Source organism: Heloderma suspectum, chromosome 1 (assembly GCF_057233095.1).
Source record: "Heloderma suspectum isolate Gila_16-S chromosome 1, 16-S_ref, whole genome shotgun sequence".
In the NCBI taxonomy this organism is placed as follows: Eukaryota; Metazoa; Chordata; class Lepidosauria; order Squamata; family Helodermatidae; genus Heloderma; species Heloderma suspectum.
Genome location: NC_139458.1, coordinates 251864130 through 251879601, shown reverse-complemented (window position 1 = coordinate 251879601; position 15472 = coordinate 251864130). Strand labels below are relative to the sequence as shown.

Sequence of the window (15472 nt, the reverse complement as noted above, 5' to 3'; positions counted from 1 at the left end):
AACTTTTTATATTGTATTTAATGTTTTAACTTCTGTAAACCGCCCAGACAGCTTCAGCTATGGGGCGGTTTAGAAATGAAATAAATAAATATAAAGTTGAGAACTTCATCTTTTGTCATCTTTATTTGCCTCAGCTCCTTCCTGAAAACAATGGTTCAGGCAGAGGTATCAGTCCTATATCTTCTGCAGTGAAGACAGATGAAAATAATTTGTTCAGCATCTCTTTGTTGTTGTTGTTTATTCGGTCAGTCACTTCCGACTCTTTGTGACTTCATGGACCAGCCCAAGCCAGAGCTTCCTGTCGGCCGTCGACACCCCCAGCTCCCCCAAGGTCAAGTCTGTCACCTCCAGAATATCATCCATCCACCTTGCCCTTGGTCGGACCCTCTTCCTGTTGCCTTCCACTTTCCCTAGCATCAGCAACTTCTCCAGGGTATCCTGTCTTCTCATTATGTGGCCAAAGTACTTCAGTTTTGCCTTGAATATCATTCCCTCAAGTGAGCAGTCTGCCTTTATTTCCTGGAGTATTGACTGGTTTGATCTTCTTGCAGTCCAAGGCAATCTCAGAATTTTCCTCCAGCACCACAGTTCAAAAGCGTCTATCTTCCTTCGCTCAGACTTCCTTATGGTCCAGCTCTCGCAGCCATAGGTTACTACGGGGAATACCATTGCTTTAACTATGCGGACCTTTGTTGTCAGTGTGAGGTCTCTGCTCTTAACTATTTTATCAAGATTTGTCATTGCTGTCCTCCCAAGAAGTAAACATCTTCTGATTTCCTGGCTGCAGTCAGTGTCTGCAGTAATCTTTGCGCCTAGAAAGTAGGGATGGATAAAAGTCCCTTACCTGATCCCGCAGCTTGCTTCGCGGTGGGGGGGAGGCGCTCCATCCCTCCCCCTGAAATTCTGGGCGGGGTGGGAGGCGCCCCATCCCTCCCTGCTAAAATTCTGGCCGGGGGGGAGGCGCCCCGTCCCTCCAGCCGAAATTCTGGCCAGGGGGGAGGCACCCCATCCCTCCGGCCGTGAATCTCGTCTCCTGCCGGGATGCAAATGGCAGCGGCCATAGCCGCCGCCGTTTGCGTCCCTGCAGTCAGCTGTGATGGGCTACGTAAATCCTTACATAGCCTATCACGGCTGACTTTGGGGGGGGGGGAAGCGCGTATGCAAATGGCGGTGCCCATGGGCGCTGCCATTTGCATTCCTTATTTGGACACGTGTAGTCTACGTAAACATTTACGTAGACTACGGCGAAAATAAGGGCAACGCATGTGAAATAAGTGCCACTGTTCAATAGTTTGAACATTCTTTGGTGCTTCCCTTTTTAGGTATGGGGATATAGGTTGATTTTTTCCAATCTGTTGGCCATTCTTGTGTTTTCCAAATTTGCTGACATATGGCATGCATCACCTTGACAGCATCATCTTGCAAGATTTTAAACAGTTCAGCTGGGATACCGTCATCTCCTGCTGCCTTGTTCTTAGCAATGCTTCTTAAGGCCCATTCAACCTCACTCTTCAGGATGTCTGGCTCTAGCTCACTGACCACACCGTCAAATCTATCCCCGATATTATTATCCTCCCTATACAGATCTTCCATATATTCCTGCCACCTTTTCTTGATCTCTTCTGCTTCTGTTAGGTCCTTGCCATCTTTGTTTTTGATCATACCCATTTTTGCCTGGCATTTACCTCCGATGTTTCTAATTTTCTGGAAGAGGTCTCTTGTCCTTCCTGTTCTATTATCTTCTTCCACTTCCGTGCATTGCTTGTTTAAAAATAATTCCTTATCTCTTCTGGCTAACCTCTGGAATTTTGCATTTAATAGGGCATATCTCCCCCTATCACTGTTGCTTTTTGCTTTCCTTCTTTCTTGGGCTGCTTCCAGTGTCTCAGCAGACAGCCATCTTGCCTTCTTGGTTTTCTTTTTCTTTGGGACTTTTTTGTTGCCGCCTCCTGAACAATGTTGCGAACTTCTGTCCATAGTTCTTCCGGGACCCTATCTACTAAATCTAGTCCCTTAAATCTATTCTTCACCTCCACTGCATATTCGTGAGGAATATTCGTGAGCTCATATCTAACTGATCTGTGGGTCTTCCCTATTCTCTTTGGTCTGATTCTAAATTGTGCAATAAAAAGTTCGTGATATGAACTACCATCAGCTCCAGGTCTTGTTTTTACCAACTGCATAGATGTCTGCCACCTTTGGCTACAAAGGATGTAGTCAATCTGATTTCGGTGTTGACCGTCTGGTGAAATCCATGTATAAAGTCATCTCTTAGGTTGTTAGAAGAGAGTGTTTGTTATGCACAGTGAGTTGTCTTGGCAAAATTCTATCAGCCTATGTCCTACTTCATTTTGTTCTCCCAGACCATGTTTGCCTGTAATTCCAGGTGTCATTTGACTACCCACCTTAGCATTCCAGTCTCCTGTAATGAAAATAACATCTTTGTTTGGCGTACTATCCAGAAGGTGCTGCAGATCCTCATAGAACTGATCTACTTCTGCTTCTTCAGCATCTGTGTTTGGGGCGTATATTTGGATCACTGTGATGTTAAATGGCTTACCCTGAATTCGAATTGAGATCATTCTGTCATTTTTTGTATTATATCCAAGCACTGCTTTAGCCACTTTATTACTAATTATGAAGGCTACTCCATTTCTTCTGTGGTCCTCTTGTCCACAGTCGTAGATCTGCTGGTCATTTGATGTGAAGTGGCCCATTCCAATCCATTTCAGTTCACTGACACCCAAAATGTTTATATTTAACCTTGACATCTCCCCAATAACCACATCCAATTTGCCCTGGCTCATAGATCTTACATTCCAGGTTCCTATGGTGTGTTGATCTTTAGAACATCAGATTTGTTGTTCACCGCCAGCACATCTGGGGCTAGTTGAACTTATCCTCTGTTCCTCCCCAGTAGCATTTTGACCATCTTCCGACCTGGGAGTCCCATCTTCCGATGGTATACTGACATATCTCTGGTTGTACTGATCCATTTAGTTTTCATGGCAAGAATACTGGGGTGGGTTGCCGTTTCGTTCCCCAGGGATCGTATTTAGTCTGACCTCTCTGCCATGACCTTCCCGTCTTGGGTGTCCCTTCACGGTTTAGCTCATGACGTCATTGAGGTGCTCAAGCTCTAGCACCACGACAAGATAACAATCTCCTTATCCCCCTTAAGTTAAACTCCTTTAACTTAAGTACTCCTCCAACAGTGCAACTGCCTCCCAAGCTGCTTTCCTGTTTATATCAGAAGCAGGAAACTTAAAAGAATTATTTATTGTTGACCTTGATGTTGTTAGTGTTATGCTCTTCAAAATGCTTTTTTGCATCTCTTATTGTCTTCTTGTATCTCCTTTGTACAAGCTTGTGCTCCCTTTTGTTCTCATTTGGGCACTGAGAAATTCAACCTCTTTGTTGTGACAGGAACATGTATTTATCCAGTCAATGTGGGGGTAACTGAAGCCACCCATTATTACAATACTTCCTTGTTTGGAGGCTTGATTTTGTTTTCCACCTCAACATCATCCTGAGCATCCTGGTCTGTGAGACGACAGCATGTTCCAAGTACTAAATTTGTTTTGGAACCCGGTATTGTCACCCACAGCACTTCTATGGAGGAGTCTGCCCTTTTTAGATTTTCCAGTCTGCTTGACACTATGCCCTCTTTGACTTACAGAGCAACACCTCCTTCAGTACAGCCTTCCCTGTCCTTCTTATGGAGTTTATATTCAGAGATGACTGTATCCCACTGGTTCTCTCCCTTCCACCAGGCCCACTATATCTAGCTTTTCCTTTAAAACCAGGCACTCCAACTCTCCCATTTTGGCTCAGAGGCTTCAAGCATTAGCACAGAAACACCTATACATGGTGTCTCTCCCCAAAAGTCTCTGGTGTGTGCATCTTCTGCTATGGCACTTAGGCCTCTTTGACTGGCTATCATGTTTCACCATATCCTCATAGCCTATTTCCTCCCCATCTCCATTTGGGCAATTGGAAACATTTTCATCTTCATCCCCTAGGGGTGATTTAACCTGAACTGGATGCTTCCCAGCTCATCAATTTTCCCCCACGATTCAATTTAAAAACTGATCTGCCACCCTTTTTCTGTTTCGCGCAGCAGCCTGATTCCATTTTGGTTTAAGTGGAGCTGACTCCTCCTGTGCAGGCCTGGCTTGTCCCAAAATGTTCCCCAATGCCTAACAAATCTGAATCTTGTAAATAAATAAATAATTCAAATTAGGGCAAAAGTTTCACTCACCCAGATACATTAATTACGTTGTGCTCCTTCCGGCACCAGGTGAAGACCTTATTTTCCCAGGCATTTTACTCTTTCACTTTCTGTTGTTTTAAATCTCTTAGGGCACAATCCTATCAAGATAGGCAGCTGCCTTCAAACTTGCCTATCAAAAGCAAGGCTGGAGAGGCACGGGGGGGATCGTTCCCTCTGTGCCTCTCCTGCCCTGCTATTTTCTAATAGACAGCCGTTTTCAGCTGTCTAGCCGTGGGGTGGGGGAGCGGCCAGGAGAGGAGGCTGCTGTACAACACATTGGATGTATCGTACACGCAGCTCCACTCTCCTCGCCCTGGAACACCCCCCATCCCAACCCCTGCTCAGTTGCTCTGCACTCCTCTTCTGAGCGCAGAGGACGGGGCTTCTCTGCGCTGCCTTGGAGGCGGTGTGGACTTGAAGGGAGGTCAGTTTTCCTGGGACCGACCTCGGAGTGCAGGCTCCAAGGTCTGTTCCTGGAAAAGAGCATATCCTATGGCCCTCTAGACAGTGTCTAGTGGGCCACAGGATTGCTCCCTTACTGTATTTTAAATCTTTGCACTGCTGCTAGGTTTTGTTTGGTTATACTGTAGTTTTAAACTTTTAAATGTTTATATTGTATTTTATCATATTGTATTTTATGGTTTTAATTGTTGTGAAATGCCCAGAGAGTTCAGCTGTTGGGTGGTACAGAAATGTAATAAACAAACAAACAAATAATGTAGACTTCCCAAGTATTTAGCTAATCTCACCTTTCTTTTTTCCCTCAGTTTAGCTGCTTCCTTCGGATGATTGAAACGAAACATATTTGTTCTCCCAAGTAATATAACAGCACCTGGCAAGAAAAATGCATAGTATCATTCTCTCATTTCTCCAGACTCCACTTACCAACTTATATTAGTTAACATAACCACACCGAAAGTGCTCATTATTTGTCACTTCTGAGCAAAACACCATTAGTTGCTTCAAGGAAAAACAAACACGGTGTTTAAAAAATAATAATTTAAGTGCAGATCTGCCACTTTTAAATATACTACATTTTAGATTCTCCTTCACTGCTATATAATAAAAATGGATAAAACATCTTGCCTAGATGTTTAAGAGCAAGTGAAAGCAACTTATTGGCATTACAAATTCTTTCATAATATTTTTCTTACATACATCCTCAAGGCCTTTTGAAGTGATCCAAGTGGTATACAGTGTATTTCAGTCAGTACATTTTTATCTTTTCGGAAAGCTGGTCATTATTTCTAACAAACTGAAATGCACACACACATTTTGAGAGGAAAATGAATGACATCTGTGCATTTCAGTTTGTTTTTCAATGTTTTGTATTTGCTTCTGTTAGCATTATCTTTTGATACATTTGTTAATGTATATTTCTTCAGAAATATAAGAGATTTGGGGAATTACTGTCTTTATGCTGAAGCCTTTTTAAGGCTGCAATTCTATGCACACTTACCTAGGAGGAAGTTCCACCGAACTCAATGGACCTTACTTCTGAGTAAACATGCACAAGATTGTACTGTAAAAGTAATATATAATCTACCAGATCACTATGTACTACATGTTAAATTACCCTAAGAGAATCCTAAAAGGTTGATAAAGCAAGACTTTTCCCAGAATAAGCCATGCTGATTTTTCCTCAGAAAGAATGCTTGTTCTGTATGTTTTAATAATTCTGGTCTTAATAGTTCTTTCTACCAATCTACCTGAGACAGAAGGTAGGCTAAGTCTAATTTATTGGAACCCTATGAAAGTTGGTACTGGCTACATTTCATTCCTTTGGTAATGAGGGTGATTTTACTAATGTTATATATTTTGGGCAGCATCCAATGGTGTCACTGAGCAAACTTTGCTAGCCTAGCTCCGCAGAATCTTTCCACTGTGGAAGTATAATGCACAACTGGCTGTTCAAGGTTAATGTGGAATGACACAGTTGGATACCACTCTTTACTTTAAAAATAAACTATTTCACAAATGTGAGTTTAAGTTTTGTGTGAATTGCATATGTCCATGTTGACATGTTACTTTTGATTTGTCAAATAATTTTTAGATTTCATCCTCTGTCACCTCTATTTGACAGAGTTTCTCAGATGCATTCTTCATAGCAGTTTCAAGGGTGGATCTCTGTCAAAGAACATCAATAGTGAATTCAAATAATTACTTTAGCTTCTCTATCATTTCTCTATCAGCAGTATTCCTTCTTCATCCAATGGTCCTAACTCCTCCTCTCTCTGGTTTAAAAGAATGCAAGGACTTGCCTTATGCAGATCATAAGACCATCTACTTAAATGGGGCTATTGCAGAAAAGGCCCTGTTCCTTCCTACCACCCACCTAAGGACAGTATTCAAGCAGGGCCCTATAATCTTAACTGACAAGACGTTATACAAGAAGCACCCATCCAATCTAGCATTTGTCTGTTCTTACAGATACCACAAAGATCTCAGGCAGGGATGCCCATTAGCCCTGCTATTCAAGATCCCTTTAAATGGCGATACCAGGAATTAAATATGGGCCCTGATAACACATAAAGCATATGAGGAGTTTGTAAATTCCTCCTTCAGAGAGGGGATGATACCTGCCTCTTTAAAGGAAGTGATAATTAGGTCACTCCTGAAGAAACATATCATGGAACTGGAAGATATGAGCAGCTATAGGCTGATTGCCAACATCCCCATCCTGGGCAAGGTTCTCAAGTTGCCAGCCAAGCCCAGGCACTCTTGGATGAAACTAATTTGCTAGATCCATTTCAACTGGGCCTCAGTCCTAGCTTTGGACAGAAAGTATCTAGGTTGTTCTGTGGAATCACCTTTGCCAAGAGAAGGACAGGAGAAGGAGACTCTCTTGATTTTGACATTGTCAGAAGATTTTGATACCATCAATCATGGTATCTTTCTGGAGAGGCTATCTGGGTTGGGTGTTGGAGGTATTGTGCTGCTGTGGACTCAGGTGTCACCAATATGTGGATGACACCCAGTTCTCTCTCTCCTTTTCATCAAATTCAGGTGAGGGAGTGAGTATTCAGAGGGCCAATAAACTCAATCCAGATAAGGTGAAAGTTCTGTTAGTGGGTGGTTTGTCTGTCCATTTGAGTGGTGTGCAACCTATTTTGGAGGAGGCTGCATTTCAATTATGGAATGCCTTTCCCATAGAGATTTGTATAGCACCTATGTTAGGATCTTTTTGAAGATCCTTTTAATTTTCCCAAGCTCTCTGAATTATGTTTCAGTGTATTTTAGATCTTTGGGCTAATTGTTCCTTCTCCTACATGATTATAGCACTGTTTTTACATTGAATTTATCCTGCGCTGCATGTTTAAGATACAACTTGGACTATTTTTGGTTTGACTGTTGGGTTTTTTGTTGATTTTAAAGCTTTCTGAACTGCCTTGGGGACTTGGTTAATTGAATGGTATGGAAATGCCATAATAAATAAATAAATAAATAAATAAATAATGTAGCGCTGAACTATAACCACTCTCAACCACCAAGCACAGATGTTCTAAGAGACTAGGCAAGTTTCATGGGGAAAATACTCTACTCTAATTACCGAGTAATCTATATATCTGGAGTTAGCAACATCTGCAATTACCAATTAGACGAGCATGTAACTAATTTCTGAGCAGCCATTGTCAGGGAAGGATGGTTTGACAGACATTCTTTTGATAACTATACACTTACCTTGCCTTAAAATTCCAAAGATATAGTGCCATAGCCATCCACTTGGAAAGCAGCACATTATTTCAACTGACTAGAATACTGACACGAAATATTTCTCTCATACCCCCTCAACTGCATTAAATTAGGAACATATTTTAAAAGGCCAATTTCTAGAGTACTTTCATAATTAAAATGCAGTGTGAACCCATATTCCATCATTGGCAGACTCATATTTATTTCAAAGCAGCTGTTAGGACAGAAAACCTTGCCACTCCTCCATCCACAAAATGACATAAGAAACTCATGTGATGGAGGAAGAGGAAGAAAAGCATCAGGGCAACAGGACAGGCTTGCCCCAGTTCAGCCCTTCCATTAGGTTTAGGTAGGTTTAGGGAGATCCTATGTGCAGATATACATAGTACTTAGCTAGGTCAGAATAGTGGGAGGAGTGTGGTGGAGGCATATGTGAGCCTAAGACTCAGTCTCTCACACACAAGGTTCAGAAAGCCATATCTAAAGAGCCACTTACACACATCGCAGATAGCTCTGCACTGCTCTTTGTACCTAGGAAAACAAGCAGCACGGAACTCTAACTGCAAAACGCAGCATGTGGGTATTTGGCCATCCTTTGAGATTTATTTTAAAAGGCTTACAGAAACGCAAGAGTTATTCAAGGGTTCTTTGTTTTTCATAATGGAGACTTGTTTTTTCAGCCCCAATACCAGTATTATTATTACTGTTTTAATCACTGTATTTAAATCTGAGCCTGATCTATTAATCTTTATAACCACCCTATGAAGTAGGTCATTCCAAGTTTACAAACAAGGGAACTCTCTGATGAAGCCAGGATTAGAACACAGGTCTCCTGGTTGCTGAGTAGATAGGCAGTGGTCATAGTAGTATACATTCTGAATTTATCCAAAACACATGTGCAAAATGAATATCCTAGGTGCAAAAGGTTCCAATACAAGCTGTGTGGTCTGGCACTATCTGTCCATTCAGTTCTGAGATTTTTCTTTCACACACAAAATGTGGCTAGTTGTTCCTGAACAAACCACTTCCAGTGTGATGGCCCACAGGCAATCAAGTAACCACTGTGTGTTTTATCAAGGACCAATGTTTCTGGATTTAGAAATATGTAGGGAGAGACACTCCAGAAATGGAGACAGGAATTAAGACAATTCTGGGGATCATAGGGCAATTTAGGCATGAGAGTTTAAGTTCTTTCATTTCACTCTCTCTGATGTCAAAGAGTAGCCCATTCCAGACCTTGAACATGATCTGTCTGCTCCAAACAAAAGCAGATGCTTCCAAGTGAGTCAACTTTCTATGTTCTGCCTTAATTACTCTTGGAAAGGCTCAAACAGTTTTCTTGACTTGGCAAGATACAACAGTGCTCTGGAGGTTCCAGTTACCAACAAGTTCCCCTTCTGTAAATATCATGAAATGTCATATGCACTGGAAAGACTGAAATCTAAATAATTCATTAGGGCAAGAGTGGCTGATAAAAGGAGGCATTCTTCATCTTTTTTAAGATGAAGGGTAGAATACCCTTTGCAAGTGGGCTGGAAGAAGACTTCCTCCATGATGTCAACTGAAGTCAATCTTGAATCCTCACAGCCAGTTAAGTATTTTCAGTACAGAATATTTTGTTAATTCTCTCAATCCACTTGTATTTCCAGGAATTCCAACATTACCAGCAATTTTTGACACTTTATGCATAACGGTTTATGGATGAATGCTAAGCAACAACCACGATTTCAGTGCAACATAGCTTAGAACATTTTTCTTAAAATATTTCTATCTCAGGGACCTTTTTTTATAGTTTGCCCAATTTGCTATGGAAATTAAAATGTCATAAAGGTTGTAAGATGAATATACTTTGCAGACTGTGCCAAATCACCCCCATGGAAAGGCAGAATCCAGTGTTTTCTTTCAATTCAAAATTATGCTAACATTGCCTATTGCACTTTATCGCAGTCTAATCTTAAAGAAGATTTACTGTTCATAAAATTTTATGCTGCAAAGCTATTTCAATACTATCACTGTAATTTATGTGATGCACCAGGTTGGCCTACCTTTCAACTGGTATACTTTTTATGAAATTGCAGTGAAGGGGTCCCAGCTGGTTAGAATTCTGCCAGCTAACAGTGTACATTTCCTTTTTAACTCTTTCATATGCTCCATTCTTTCCAAAAGATTTCTCTCCATTTCATCCTTTGTGCCACCCTGAATGTTAAATTTACTATTTTCTTTTTAAAAGCTCAGACACTGATTTAAATACACTCACTCATCTGTTTGGAAACAATGCCAAAAGCCTTTCTAAATGGCATTTATACTGCAGCTCTATCTACAAAAATATACACACACACATGCTTCCCCAAGTATACAGGGAGTCTCAGACTTCTCTTACTTTGTCTTTACAAGAATAAGATTTGGCTGTAGTATTCACTTATACAAACAAGGACATTCTGGAGAGACAAAACAGCTTGAGAGAAAGGGTGGTACCAATGTAGATGTTAACTGAGTGAATGGAATTAACCTACACTTAAAAAAAAATGTCAACAGCAGCCAAGGGAAAGACTGAGCAGCCTTGCAACTGGGGTGGGGACAAAAATAACCTCTCTAAAGATGCTACTTGTATCAGGAGGGAAGGCCCCACTGGTTCCAATGGAGGGTTCCCTTGAAATGCAAATAGCTTCAGTGAGGGGATTTTTTGTAGGATTTTCCCCCATCTGCTGTTTACATAGAAAAAAAATTGCAGATTAATTGTATTTACACAAGTAACATCGTTTCTAGTTTGGCCATGAGGAAAAAAAGAAAAATGTAAGAATTGCTAATTTAAGGCTTATGCAGCAAACACAGCAGCCTGTTGCAGAAATAAGGGTGAGTTCAGATGCAATGATTTGGTGCTGTATGAAGAAGCTGTATGCTCATGCACTCCCCCTCCCCTTGCATGCTCTTATTTACTCTCATTTCCAATTTAGCAGCAAACCACAGTTTGGTAATATATCTGAACTGCCATAGTTTGCCTCCTAACCAGGATCACGAGACGAGTTTGTAATCCATCTTTGTGGGCAAATTCTGCTGTGCTCAGTTCATATGTAATGACAAATGATGGACTGCTACCAAATCAGAAGCAAGAAACACAATCCGACCATTCAAAGGGAGGGGGATGAGGGCACTTGGGCTTCTTCATACAGTACCAAACCATAGTTTGGTCTTACATAAGAACCAGCAACTGTTTTCTGATCTCCTAACAATGATTTCTGAACCTGCTTATTTCTGAGTAGTCATGCCAAGGCTTGCCCTGCTTACTTGTGTGTATACATGATATTCATACTTACTTCTGAGTAGACATGCTTCCTACTATAAACTGGTAACAACTGGGGAGTCGGATTTTTAAACTTGCCCACTTTTTCCTGTGGTCCCACTCACCATTGGAATGCAGCCCCTGATAGCTTCTCCAAAATCAAATCTGGCTCTTGGGCTGAAAAAGGTTCCCCACCACTGCGTTGTATAGCTTCTCATGTCTCACTTCTTAATTATCTTTGTACACAACGCTAAATGGGTAAATCAGGTAAGAATTCCCTTTCTAATAATATCATATCAAAATCCACAACCTATTTATAAAACGAGCTTAGAAACTAAGAACTCTACAGCCATGGCTCTCTTCTATTCTCTGTTCTCTGCTTGTTGCAGCCTCTGCAGAAGGGAGAACTGTGTGTTGCCTGAGAAATTTAGTGTGAAAATGTACCTGAAAGATGGTGAGGAGCAGAGGCTTGTCCTGCTTACTTGTGAGTAGACTTGATGCTCATGCTGACTTCTGAGTAGCCATACTTCCTACCATAAATTGGTAACAATGGCATGGATGTGCAGGTGGATTTTCAGCTCCACCTACTTTTGCCTGTGGCTCTTTCCAGTACTGGAAAGCAGTCCCCAAGATCTTCTCTGAAAAGGAATTCGGCCCTTGGGCTAAAAAAGGCTCATCACCCATCAGTTAGTGCAATGTGAATGAGCAAGAATAAGCCACAACAAGCCTCAGGCTTGCGTACTCACCACTTCCGTCTCCTCCTCCTGCATGGCTGGGTAAAGGAATTTGGAAGCTTTTACTTCCTTTTTGCTTAACTGCAGTTTGTTGTTTTATCTGAACGAATAAACTGTGCTTAATGTTAACTATGACTCCTCTGAAAACAAGCCAACTTGAAACCATGGGGAGGATGCCAGATACGTAACAGAACAAAAACTAAACACTGTTGGCTTCTCTAATAGTTTGTCCACTGAACAGCATATGGCTTTATCATCATGGAAAGATAATTAAAAATAAAGATATGACAAAGTGTTACATAATGTTGGAAAGTGCAAAATGAAATAATGTGGACTTTTGGTGGGGTTGTTGATTAATAATCATGCCTTATATGTAACATTATGCAAAGATCTTTGCATGTTGTATTGTATGAGGCTCTGGTTTCTAATAATAGCTTAACCAGCAGTCACATTCCCCATCATCACCTTTGTCCACTTTCTTTGGAAGTATCAGCCTTTGAGAGGGTGGTGGAATATTGTAGTCCTCAGCCCCATCCGGACCAAAGCCAAAACTCATGTCCCAAGCCTGATCAACACCAGGGTAGCCTGCACCCGCTATGAGTTTTCAAAAAAACATTACCAAGCAGGAAGCAAAGTCCTTTGTGCTCCTTTTCCTCTGAAATAAGGAAAATATACTTACTCTGACTTTATTTCTCTTTCGTGCCAATCTTGCTCTAAATTTATCCACTCTGTTCCTTTCATGGCCCACCTTATGCCATTGAAACTCACGGTCTTCCCGCTACCTGTAGGCCTCCCAAGGCCTGCCTAGCCATTTCCCTAGCATCCTCTTTACTCCCTATTTGGCAAACGATAACACCCCACCTCTATCGCTGCTACTCAGGAATTGTCTGCTGGTCCAGTGCTGGGTGGTGATCTATTAATCAATATTTTTCTTTCTGTAATTATATATGGTAAAATAAAACGTCTATGCTTCAATTGCCAACATTTTGAGTTAACTTCCCCACTTCTGTCAAAGTTCAGTGTACAATTTGCTGTGTGTGCAGCAAAAGATCCCAACATTTCCAGGTTTGTTGGGTGCCTGGGTACATACGTGAGTTCATGTGCACATGTGAAAAGGACATTCAGCAACAGTTAATAAAGCTAAAAAAACAGTAAGGTGGAAATCTTGCATTCAGTTATGCTGAATTAAAAGACACATTAATGCCAACTCATAAATATGGGCAGCGAGTTTGAACAAACAAATTGTATTTAATTAGAAGGTGAACACCCCACAACTCTCCGGTAGAGTCTTAAACTATTAACGCATCCAAATGAATGGTAATTTTAAAATGAAAGGAAATAGTTAACACAAAATAACCTAATCAGAAATACCTGAAGCAGGTATTTAAAGGTCCTGTTATTGTATATCGCAAAAATAAGCACTGTTTCACAAACAGTGCTAAAACATGCATATTAAAAGCTAGCATTAAGACATTTCAGTTTGCAAACTGTGATTTGGTGCACATATAATTGCCATCTGTCTACATTTATATTGATGGCCTAGGTTAACCCCAACTCTCTTTTCCTCTAAAACACAGGATCTCAAAGTTGAGCTCATTAAGTCATGGTGAAAAACCATTTTTTAAGACTTCCTTACTTAATATATACAAAATAAAATCTAGTTGATTGGTTAGCAGAATACACTCTTATCTCAGGCCTGCAGATAGTTGGCCTTAAAAGAAAAGAAAAATAGAACAGGATAATAAGGGCCTACAGTGTGCTTTTAAAACCCTGAGAAACACAAAGGAGACACATTAAAAACAGACTGGTGTCCTCTTAGGTGTCAGCACCCACCTGGACTCTTAAAAACTGGGTTGGTGGGGAATTTCATGAAAGATCTTGCATTTCCCAGAGAAACTGCCTGTGCATACTTCATAAAACCCAGAAAAACAATATCTAGCAAGCTTCCATCTTGTCCCCTCATCTTCACGCTCAAACATTACAGGTCAGGCTTTGTACTGAAAAGAGGATGGCAGAGGAAAAGTGAAATGTAATTCCTTCTCCTTTAATAGAATAGTGAAACTGCAATTTAACGGCTGAGCACCATCATAGGGACAGCTCTAGTACAAATACTCAGTCCAATTAAATGGCCCTGCCCAGACTCAGCCCAGGCCACCAGCCATTTTTCCCTCCTACTGTTTGGCCCCACTTCTTTAGGACATGCAGGCTACACTGCTAGCCACTCATCAAGTGGCCTTGATCCAAAACTGTGTGGATGGGATAAGTTTTTAAACCAAAGATCTATTTACATTTTGGAATGGCCCACTGGCCACACCTGAACTGCATGGAGATTACAAGCCAGTTTGGCCACCTCTGATATAACCACACACACACACACACACACACACACACACACACTAATTACAAGACATCCTTCTCATTAATGCATTATCTGTGTAGCTGAACTAAAAGAAAATATTTAACAGACGTTTGATGACTATTACATAGAGAAGAGGTAGAACCGAAGGAGGAAATTATGTCTCTTGATAAAACGTTTTTTGTCAGTATAGTTGTAAAGGGGTGGGGGAAGAGAGAAATACATAATTCTAGTCAAATACCTTGGTTGAGTTGTGTGGCCTCTGTGATCAGAATTCCATTTACAGAGCACTGTGCTCCATTGAGTGGTATTAAATTAACTGTTCCATTGAAATGTTCAAAGATGCAATGCTCACTTTCCAAATCAAGGCCACGAAGGACTACAACAGACAAATAGATTTTTTTTTCTTTTTAGTAACCAATAAGACTAGCACTTGTATGTATCATATGGCTCTAATCCTAATATTTAAATCTACTGACTCTCATTTCAATCACTGCAAAAAGGACTCCTAGATTTCATAACAACTTGCACTGCCCATCCCTTAATCATCATTAAGGGATTGGAAGTGGCCACAGGTAGCTTAAACCCTGGTTTTGAATTCTAGTAGGGAACAAGCCCTGGTTAGCATTAATCATAGTTAACGTAAGTGTAGACATGATGATGAAGCATGGTTAAGGGAAGCAGGGGAAACCTCAAAACCGAGGAGAAGGGCTGCAGAAGAAGGAATATGCATTGCCATGGCCTTCTCCTAGTATCTTAACCGTTGTTAAAAGAATTGCAAGTTACATCTGCACCAACGATGTTAAAACGTACAGGTTACTTAAGACAAGTGGAGCTATTTGATCTGCGAGCATTCTGCAGCGGGCCATCATAACGCTTGAGGCACACTGTACTTTGCAGTACAACCCTGTTTCACAGGAGGAGCATCAGGCTAGAAATTCTAAGGTCCCCTTCAAGCTTATAAACCTCAGATTAACAAGAGCATGCAACAGAAGCATCATGAGTAATATCCCTCCGTCTTTGGAAGAGCTCCCGGTCAGGTTCTTAAAGAGACTCAATTGCTCCCCCCCACCCCTTTTCTTACCAATATCCTGCTCCGTTGCAGCATCTTCTCTGCCCACATGAGTTTGGCCCTC

At 41.1% G+C, this 15472-nt stretch overlaps 1 protein-coding gene across 8 annotated transcripts in view; it reads right to left on the bottom strand.

Annotated features, from left to right (window-relative positions):
• The window catches only part of KIF16B (kinesin family member 16B), a 156128-nt gene that overhangs the window by 80444 nt on the left and 60212 nt on the right, over window positions 1-15472 (bottom strand). For all 8 annotated transcript variants that reach the window (XR_014786291.1, XM_084824040.1, XM_084824049.1 and 5 more), the window contains 3 exons: window positions 15421-15472; window positions 14578-14715; window positions 5023-5105 (listed from right to left, as the gene is read on the bottom strand). Coding sequence is in view for 7 of the 8 variants with exons in the window: in XM_084824040.1 (XP_084680166.1) it covers window positions 5023-5105; window positions 14578-14715; window positions 15421-15472 (273 nt within the window). In the remaining variant the exon portion in view is untranslated. The remainder of the gene's footprint in view (window positions 1-5022; window positions 5106-14577; window positions 14716-15420) is intronic.